Below are 10,259 nucleotides of genomic sequence, written 5' to 3'. Positions count from 1 at the left end.
TTATTACTAGTGGCGCCATTTCTCCAGAGAATGCTCCAACTGGTCGCAGGTTATTACCGACAGTGAAGTAAATTATCGGAAGACGATGACGTCAACCGTTTAAAAAGTATACAAACTGTTTGAGACTTACTTTTAGCAGTAGTCGAAGAGATGGCGTAAGCAGTTATTCACTACTGGGTTATCGGTTGTGTTCGCAAATTACAGTGTTGATCGACCATGGATTCAGTATTTTATTCAACAGTGCTCGTAGATAAAATTAATAGAAGCTGCTCCAAATAAAACTACGTTCCACCAACACGCCAGAGTCGAAACTGTGAAAGTGACAATGCTCACTTTCCCGCGTAGTCTCGTGCGCAGCTTTCTATGTGCGCATGCGCAAGCACCACGCCGCTGGAACTTTAACGCGCATAGTTTCATACAAAGATTTTCGTATCTTTTTCATAATCTGGAGGATGGCTACGAGTACTAAAATAACAGTGCAACAATTGATTGTAATGGTAATTAATATTTGTAAGCTCTCATGAACACAGATTCCGTTTTCCCTGGATATTTCTGTATTTCTACATTGTATCAATGTATGTGTTTTTGTTTAACTCGCACGTATGCATACACGTGTGTGTAGAAGACGAACGAGCCACGTGACCACGTTCAAGTATATACAAAGACGCTAAACCAGTGTTGTTAAAATTTGTCGCTTCGAATAACGCGTAAGGTAAGCTTTTCTGAGAATTGATAACGACGTGTGATGCGTCGAGAATCTTCGTTCTCTCTTAATAATAACAAATGTCATTGATCGTAGATTCGTCGTACGAGCGTGGTATATGAACGAAGATACAAGCGTCAGTGCCCACCAAAAAGAACTCGTGTTCGTAAAATCAAGATGAAGATTGTCCAAATTCCTTTGTGCGGCAGAGAAAACGGAAAGAGGAGGTTCCCATGTAAAATCAGGTACGACGATTTTATTTATGCAGGAAATTTAGTTTACTTTAGCTTTAAGACCGCCTAGAAACATTTATAATGGTAATTTCTCTTCGTTTTCCCGACGATCGTTCCTTTGTTTGATATATGTGTTGCTATCAAATAATTTCTCATTTTCGCAATATTTTAATTTGTCTTTTTTATGTGTTCGCGTCGATTCGTATTTACTTTTTTTGTGATCACGGTCTCTTGAACGAGATCTTTTATGCTTGCGGTGTTTTCGCTTTTTCCCTGACTCAGTCATATGCCGTGAATATTTTTCTTGGTGTCCGGGATCTGTTTTAGAACTGTATGGTTTATCTAACTGTTCGTATTTCTTATTATGCGAGAAACTCCTATGATGATCAGATAGGTTTTCTGTAAAGAGAGATCACAATGTTTTAGTGTAAATTTATTAAGCAACAAAGGTGAATCTTGTGATATTGTGAATGTGTATTACCATGCTTCCTGTCAGAACTTTGTGTTTCGCGAACAGTTGCAGCATTACTACTAGTTGCATGTGGTTCTGTTATATATTCCGTATACAATTCCATCTGTTGGTGTATGATTTCCCTGAGAATTTCGGTGTGAGACTTTTTATTTGTGTGCACACCTTTGTGTTTAGCTCTACGCCTCTTCAAATTGCGCTCTTGTATAAGCAGCTCCAAGAAGGATAATTTTTTATCTTCCTTATCATCACTTTTCCTGAAGCAATTAGTTTGATCGTTTTAAGAGTAATTTTTTGAACAACAGTTGGAAAAATAGATACAGTTTGTATCTATGTACTCACAGCTTCTGAATATCCTCAATGTCATGACCGATATCTGGTTTGACTGTATTTGAAATAACATACTGGTATAAAACTTTCCTTTCGTCGCAAGTAAAATCTGCGAAGATTCTATTGGACGTACGTGGAATCAATCGCTCAGCCAAACCTATTATCAGTGTTAAGAATTCATGTTTTGAAAGAAGCCACATACTTTAAAGTTAAATTAAATAAGGAAACATAAAGCACACAGTTTACATTATTCAAGTTTGTGACAAAAAATATGAAAAAGGATATATAGAGCTTGTGCCATGTAGGACATTCATAACTTTCTGTAAAAAATTGAGTAATTTAAAACTTGTCAAAATACATTTTTAAATTGCCAACACACAGTATGTCAATACTAACCAATATTCAAGGTTGGATCTTTTTTCTTTGCTTCTTGTAGTATACTGTTTTGTAATGGTAAATCTATAATTGGAGAGAAAAGATTTGTTTTAAATGGTGCATAGAATGCTAATCGTTAGATCGTCTTATATTATCAAATTTAATCGCAACCTAATTTAATCGAAGAATACGAGTTCAATGGCAAACTTGATTCAGGCAGTGGTGTATCAAGTTCACTATAACCTTCTTGTTTCCATTGACAAGATTCCAGGTGTTGATCCAACATTTTCTTGCCGATTTGATGGGACGAATCATAAGGACAAATCAGTCTGTTATCGCTCTAAGAAATTGCATAAGAAACCAGTGAAATTTTTGTACATTGAATTGATATTAGCATACTTACATCATTTTCAGTACGTTCCATCGTCCAACCTAAAGAAGAAGTAATTCTCATAATATCTTGGTCAATTTCATTGGTAAAATTTTTCAACTTTTGATATTCATTTTCGCGTTGATTCGTCAAACAATCTGACATCCTTATTTATTATTAAAAGTACCGTTTTGTACGAAAGAATTAGTATTTAAAGGTTTTTCGTGACACTTATTTTTCCAGGGTTAAGTTTCGTTTAGATACCATTTTCGTCTGCGTCTTTTAAATTCTATTGCGGAGACATCTGTACCAATATTACCAACAGAACGTAGAAATAGATTGCAACGCTTATTGCACTGTAGCAGCAGCCGATAAGAATGTAAATTCCCGGACAAAGTACCGAGTAAAAATTTCTTCATTTTCTGTATTAGATTATCTAGAATTTTATTAGAACTTGATAACACAGGTATCGCAATCTCAAATTAATCGATTACGGTGTATTTTGTTCAAAGAGTAACGCGGAAATAGTTAAACATTCAAGCTATTCTCGTAAACGTAAATTTGATGTATCATCTACTTCCCATAATAAATTCGATTAACGGGTATATATACACACAATGAAATCTCGTAAAAGGGACCACATCTAATGAACTAGAAAAAGGCTAATCGTATTTGTGTTACTGTTGTAATCATCGAACATACCGAGTACGGTAAGTATTTAACTTAATATTTAATGATATATTTCAGTGATATACGCCAAAGCACAGGTCTGTTGTTTACCTTTGATTTGCTTTATGCATCCTCGAGATTTGTTAGCGACACTGTTACATATTAAATTGACAGAAGTTTATTTCGACAGAGTTTAAGTTTAAAATTGTTTTAATTACTTCGTATTTATAATCTTACTATGTATCGATAACATACACGTACGCAATTTGTCTCCAAACTCTTCGTCCTTTACAAGTCTATTATTCGAGACTTGTTTATGCAGATTGTAGATAATCGATGACTTACATTTACCTTTCTAAACGTACATTTCATGAGCTCTGAAGCTTTTAAGCTCGCGTTCGCTAGACTTTTCCAGGGAATATGTAACGCGTTAAATTCGTACCAACGAAAATGGCATCTGTCCGAAGGTTCATCGGCGTTCGATGCGTGCCGAAACGATGATAAAATTCGCGGCTTCTAATCGGTGGAAAATTCAAATTCGTAATGATCCTTCGCCGGTCCTAAGGAGTAGACGTAATGTGCGTATATTTACTTTAGTACCCACCTGTTGCCGTAACCCAGTTTCTTACATATACCAACCGGAAAGTTTTTCAACTTTCCAAGGATTCCTGAAATTCTCGACCTTAATGGTGTGTCTGAGACGGAATACTCGAATTAGAAGATGCTGTACGCCCTCGTATTTATAGCGTACGTAGACCATGATAATTTCGATCGTAATGCTAAGTTCATAGAGCGCGCAGCTATTTCGGTTGAAACGTTACACGATTTATTAAGAATACGTGTTGTTTGCGTTATAACACGAAAAGGTCGCAAGTTATGGAAGCGTTCGTAAATCATGATTGCGTTAACTCTTGATTATATAATGTTGCAAACTGTTTTCTTCGAAACGATAGAGCTACGAATGTCGAGCATTGAAATTCTTTTTTTTTTACATCCAGCGATGGACAGAAGGGCTGGTAATTTGGCGCGCGACAAATTTTTCACGGTCGAACCTCGCTAGAGAGGCGGCAACCCTCGTTTCTCTTCGACGGGCCAGCATATTAATGTTTCGCTATTCGGGTACCTATCATCGTGTTGAATAAAATTTAAATATCGAAGCATTTGCTCGTAGCGAAACAGTTTGCAACGCGCTCGGAGTGGTATCGATTAATGCCCAAACATTTATTTCTTTTAATGACGTTATTAAGGACATCTGACAACATCGTTGAAGTTATCGATTTACAAATGACATAAATTCGTCTTGTCATTCGGAGCACTTGATAAAATCAATTCCAATCTGGGATACGTTTATTTCCATGCATCTTTCGCCTTCTCCTACCCCTTTCCACCCTGTTCTCAAGTATTCTCCTCTTCGATTCAGCTTAACAATAATCATTTACATACTTGGCAATATTGTGTAATAAAAATCCAATAAAAACGACGAATGTACTAATACGTTCTAATACTTTTGAGCCCAGTACACTGTGCACATACACAGTTAGATGCATAATGGATCTACGTAACCTTATTCGAAAGATATGGCGCAGGAGAACGCGAAAGCTTGGACAACGATAACAAGACTGGGTAGGCACACAGATCCTGGATTAAGCGTTCATAGACGTTTACGCGTATAATTTGACAAACAAGTAAATAAATAGTGGTACGGATTGCCAGGCGAGGAGATGAAAAGATACGTAGATATTTAAATAGATGGATATGGAGCGGGCAAAGGAGGAAGAAAGAGGAGCGTGGCGCGACGCGTCATTGCACGTGCACGTGCATTGATACCGATATTTATGCTCGCCAGTTAATCATGTCAAAGTCGTTTGATTTGTCGTTGGCTTTTATGGAGGGGAATTAAAACGTTCATTTCGCCACAGACACTCGGCAATAGTGTGCTCGTCCTGGTGGCGTTGCTTGCGCCGCTGTTGTCGCGATTGCTCTATGAATTATTTTCTGGACAACCCTTGTCCGCCCGTGACAAAAGGAGAGGGAGTGCTTTTTGGGAAATTACAGTATCTCGTTTACGTCCGAAATTCGTGCGCTCGATCAGCGCGCACCGTTTCACGCGTGCGATCGCTCGCGCGTGTCTCGCGACGCGTCGCGAACACGTGTCGTAAAACGATTTCGAATCAAACTACCGCGCGACGTAACAATAATTAAATACATCGCTCAGCTGTTCGCGAATCGACTCTGCTCGCGTCTTCCAAAAAAAGAAAAAATGCGAAGCGTCGACGTACAAACTAGACAACGCTCGTTTCGAAATCGAGAAATCGGAAGTGTCGAGAGCGATCGCAGGAACGTAAAGGGGGGGTTGAATCGAGCGGACCGATAATAGGAATCGGTTGGCGTTTGGAAAACGAACGTGAAAATCGTGGAGACACGTGGGCGAAGTTGGGAGACGCGTGATGGCGGCGGTTGGTCCCTCGTGTATCGATGGCGGTCCGTCAAGGTGCCCGGTGACGCGCGAAGTCGAACGACCAGGGAAAAAGTCGGAAGAACCTCAACAAGAGTCTCAGTCTCTTTTCTCACCCTGAGGATTGGTCTATCGAGAATTCCAGAGAAAGAGAGGAGACACCAGCGTGGTTGGAGGAGCAAGGGAGAAGATAAAAGGGGTCGCGAAAAAGGGAAGAAGCGCGGAAGGGGTGGGCAGAAGGATGGAAGGTGGAAAAGAGGAGGCAGTAGCAGTCGGCATCAGCTAGGTCCGCGCACTTCTATCACGTTGGGCGAACGGGCGGACAGCTCCGAGGCGATTTGTCTTTCATTTCGGGCTAATTTATTGCGCCCAAGCAGCTCCCTCTTTCTCTCTCCTCTCCCCCCTCTCTCTCTCTCCTTCTCTGTTCCCCCTATCCCCGTTCTTTCTCGTTTCCTCTTTTCTCGCGGCGTTTCTTACTAGCCTGCATTCCCAACCGTCTCTCCCTTGATCTCTGTTTCTTTCTTCCTCCTATTCTTCCTCCCCTATGTTTCCTCCCGTCTTCCCGAACGCTATTCTCGACTCCGCACCATTCAACCACGCCCCACCCAACTAATGTCCCACATAAAACTTGGTATCAGCGATCCTCAAACGGGGATTTACAATCCCTTCAAGCGCCGCTGTCACGATAAATCCTCGAGGGCGACGTCGATATATCTCGCGCGCGAATACTTCTGTCCCTAATGGATACCCCTCGGTACATACAATGCACGTCGAACCTGAAACCAGTCTGGATCTTTTCTACGTCCGTTCTAGTCGATTTGTCCCAACTCTTCCTCCCCTGGTTCCTCCTTCTCTTTTACCTCGTCTGGCTCTTCGTCCGTTCTCCCGCCTCGACTCTCGTCCGATGTTTTCGTCAATCCGTCTTGGCTTTACCGAAACTTGGACACGTTGCGTCACGTCGAATGCTTTTATCCGTTTACCACCTTTCGTTCCTCTCGTTTTCTTCTTCCTGCTCTTCTTCTTCTTCTTCTTCTTTTAGTTCCCGATCGGAACAGAGGGGGAATAATAGGCGCATCTGGAAGGAGCGAGCAACATTGTGGAAAAGATGTGCATGAAAACACATTATCCAGGTTATAACGCCATCCTATTAGGGTAGTCGTCGCCGACAGTTAATGAGAGTAAAAACGCGCGTTCGCGCAATTAAGAGCAGTAATAAGCGCCTTAAGGCCAATAAGATGTTTCCTAATGGAAGTAGCTAACAGCATCGGGCCAATTATCTAGGCGAGCATTAAAAACGGATGTAGAAGGTATTCCTTAATACGTACTTGCTTCGAATATGCCCCGCTCGACGTAGCATCCCGTGTCTCGACCAAGTCATCCGTGCTCGCGGTCCTCGCGTCTTCGCTCGATAAAGGTTCGATTACGTTCCTCGTTGCTGGTTTTTACATCCGTTTCTCCACTTTCTTACTATTAACGGAGGCAAGGGATTTTATAAATTTATATTTCGTTACATCCACTGTTGGAACTCGAAGAAGAGAAAAAAAAAGCACGCGTTGAAAAACGCAATACAATTATCACCTATCTATATTCGAATGAAACTCTAACGCTTGTCTAATTAATCCGTGAAAAATTAGCCAAGCGACGAGCAGTGAAAAACTGCCGCGTAATCGTAGCAATCGGTATGGAAATTTTCGCGCGAGACGCAACGATTACAGAGTCGGAAATGCCGGAGGCAAGCGAGGAAGGCGTCACGGGTACCACGGGTTGTTTTAGGATCGCTATAAAATGTAAGAGTAATGGGTGATACAGACACAGTCGGACGGATAGATGCGTAGAGGAAAGAGGAGGGGGTGTGGTGGTCGGTGGTGGAAGAGGAGATGGAGAGGCGATGGAGAAAGCTCACCGGCTTCTCGTCGGAGGCTTTCGGCGTAAGTCCTCGTTATGATTCAACGCGGCTTAAGCCGGTCTTCGCGGGGTCCTTTGTCTTCCTCTCCGCGCTGCTAATTCTTCCAGCAAGTTGCTCGTTTCGTTCGCATCCATTCCGTGAGCGTGGCACGGCTCGGGATATTACCGGGACGACGGTCCCCTATCCCGTGTCCTGATCTCGACGGCCGCGCCGTTTCGCAAATTGTGCTCGCGCGCGCCCCTCGCGTATCGCGTCGTATCGCATCGCATCGCATCGCATCGCATCGCATCGCATCGCATCGCATCGGCCAGAACCAGGAAGGTTTTCGATCGATTCCGATGGATTATGGTGTACCGGGTGTATTCCTGCTACGCGACCGCGTTAATCGCAACGATTATTAACTTGCTCGTAATTGCACCTGATCGTGAACGCGATGTAACGCACACACGCGGATATATAGAATATGCGCGGGCGTACGGAAATGGGGAACGAGGTGGTTATTGCTATGGTACGCGTGAAATTTCATAATTATAACTCGCTGCTAGAGATGGAGCGGGTAGCGTAGTTAGGAGGGTAGACGAGAGGGTCACGGTGTCGCGCGTCTCCTGAGGAAACTATCGACGGACCACGCGATCCAACGAACAGGAGGAATTCGATTCGAAGGTAAGACGCGTGCGTTCTATCGTGGACGCGACGTTCGTTCTCTCGCACGTGCCCTGATCCAAAACTAAAAACGCATCCGACGTTGCGTGGGTAGGACGAAAGCGATCTGCAGTCACAGCCACACGATCGTCGCGTTCGTACTCTCGTCGTTGCAGCGGTCGCGCGATACAAGCTGGCCGGTGTTGGTAGGGTGGGTTTTCGGGGGGATGGAGCCGGCGCGGGCAGGGAGAAGGGGAGTTAGCGTTGTTTTACCGTAAGGGGTTAATTGCATTGCCAATAACAGATAATGCAACAATCAATGATTTAAGGGAGGTGGGGTTTCGAGCGGGCCGGGGAATGGGGCTCGGGGACGGGGTGGGAAGAACGGAAAGGGGAACAAACAGGGATGGAGATCGGGACGTGGTCGAGAATGGGAATGAGGATGATGATGGGGACGAGGATGGGAATCTGGGAACAGGTGGAAGAGGGACAGAGGCGGACGGAGCGTACGTACGGGTAAACAAGAGAGGGGTGGATGGGTCACTGGTGCGAAGAGGAACAAATTACGAGGCAGGATGAAGATGGAAGGTCCGAGTGCGCGTCTGTCGCGCAGAGAAAACTGTCTTCTGCTCGTTTTCATTCAGAATTTATCTAAAATTGCGACAACCTTCTGTAACACGATGTTTTTTTTAATACAGCGCGGTATAATTGATTTAAAAACGCTTTTCAGCAAGTTTCGATACATTAGCCACTGAACCGCGTGGACGCGCGTGTACGCGATGAGACTCGCAACTCGTTCCGAGGGTCTTTTTCAACGGTTTCGTGCACGGAACCGGGGACGTGACTCATAGGTAAACGAACGACTTGGGCTACTTGTCGTAATTTGTTACATCGGCAATGGTCGCGCAACGATTTTCATCGAGAAACTTTTCGCCAGCGCTCGCCATGGTGAACCGTAGGGAGAGGGAGAAGAGTAATGTCTGTCAGGAAATTAATATAGGCAAGATTTGTTGTTATTGCCGGACACACACAGCCGGATACGGAGAAGAGATTGGGCGCGGAATGGTGGCGCGCGGAGGCTTTCTCAGGGTGGAGAGCGCAAACCCATTACTTACTATAACTGCCGTCGACGGGGTAGGAGGCTCTGACCGAGGTAGGAGTTGCTGTCAGGTATCCATCATCGCGACTAATGGCTCCACTCTCCTGCCAATAACATCCAGGTGCGCGCCACCGGCCGGAAACCTCTACGGTTTAGTCGCTTTGCTTGATCTTACGTGCGACTGCTCTACTGCCTCTCGAACCTTTTTCCACCACGGGTCTCGAATTTCATTTAACTTTCTAACTCCGTTAGAAAATCTCCGTTTATCCATCCTCTGGATGCTCACTCTCCCTTCCGTTGACACTCGCGTTACGTATACTCCTTTGTAATAATATCCAATAACTCGTAAACGAGTATTCACGATTACCCTTGATTACGACCATGATTCGCGACGCGAGCGGAGTAGAGAGATTCGTTTCGATCGACGGTAAGCCAACCTCGTGGCGTTGGAAGTCAGGTCGGTGGACGGTGTGTAACAGTAACGGTCAGGTAGTTACCACTGAGCGATTCGATAGGTGGATAATGACGAGTAATGACACACCGCGGTGGGAATCGAACCTCCAGCTCCCTCGCTTCGTTCCGTTTTACTCTTGCCGGTGCTCTTGCTCGGCTGGATCCGATACACGCGTACGTATCGTTTCTGGCATTCGCGGTGGTTCGCATCGGTCCCGTTGTTTGCTTGTCCCTCGCACCCTCTCGCCGCGTCCCTTCGCGGTACCAACGCTTTCCTTTACCCTTGCTAAACACACACACACGCGCGCGCGTAGCTACGCACGCATCCACCCGCCCTTGTCCGTTGTTAACTCCCACAGGGGTATCCTCTTCTCGCTATTCTCTATCGCGTTCAGCCTCGCGGATGTGGATAGTCGAGATTGCGTCATGCATATGCAGCTGCATTTGGCATCGGAGTGTGCCAGTCCAATCACCGGCCGCGAAACTTGATTGTCGCCGATTATCCACCGCCGATCGACCTAATAAAACGCGGATATTTTCTAGCATTACCGCCAG

General features: G+C 44.4%; 1 protein-coding gene across 1 annotated transcript; it reads right to left on the bottom strand.

Annotated features, from left to right (window-relative positions):
* Window positions 1-945: 945 nt before the first annotated feature.
* LOC143422082 (U11/U12 small nuclear ribonucleoprotein 48 kDa protein) lies at window positions 946-2,727 on the bottom strand. The gene is made up of 6 exons (XM_076892467.1): window positions 2,514-2,727; window positions 2,282-2,450; window positions 2,132-2,194; window positions 1,748-1,892; window positions 1,418-1,662; window positions 946-1,335 (listed from the first exon to the last, which is right to left on the bottom strand). The coding sequence occupies exons 1-6, from the start codon at window positions 2,643-2,645 to the stop codon at window positions 1,013-1,015; spliced, it is 1,077 nt and encodes a 358-aa protein (XP_076748582.1). The 5' UTR covers window positions 2,646-2,727; the 3' UTR covers window positions 946-1,012.
* Between the last annotated feature and the right edge of the window lie 7,532 nt (window positions 2,728-10,259).

This window comes from Xylocopa sonorina, chromosome 1 (genome assembly GCF_050948175.1).
Source record: "Xylocopa sonorina isolate GNS202 chromosome 1, iyXylSono1_principal, whole genome shotgun sequence".
Taxonomy (NCBI): Eukaryota; Metazoa; Arthropoda; class Insecta; order Hymenoptera; family Apidae; genus Xylocopa; species Xylocopa sonorina.
The sequence above is the reverse complement of the archived record's forward strand: the minus strand, read 5'-3'. Positions and strand labels throughout refer to the sequence as shown.

Excerpts from the sequence above, each read along its gene's own strand:
- LOC143422082 (XM_076892467.1), bottom strand. The coding sequence starts at position 2,645 with ATGTCAGATTGTTTGACGAATCAACGCGAAAATGAATATCAAAAGTTG. Across the intron at positions 2,451-2,513 it reads TGGAACGTACTGAAAATGAT|AGCGATAACAGACTGATTTG; the intron begins GTAAGTATGCTA and ends GCAATTTCTTAG. Across the intron at positions 1,663-1,747 it reads ATTGAGGATATTCAGAAGCT|GAAAAGTGATGATAAGGAAG; the intron begins GTGAGTACATAG and ends TAATTGCTTCAG.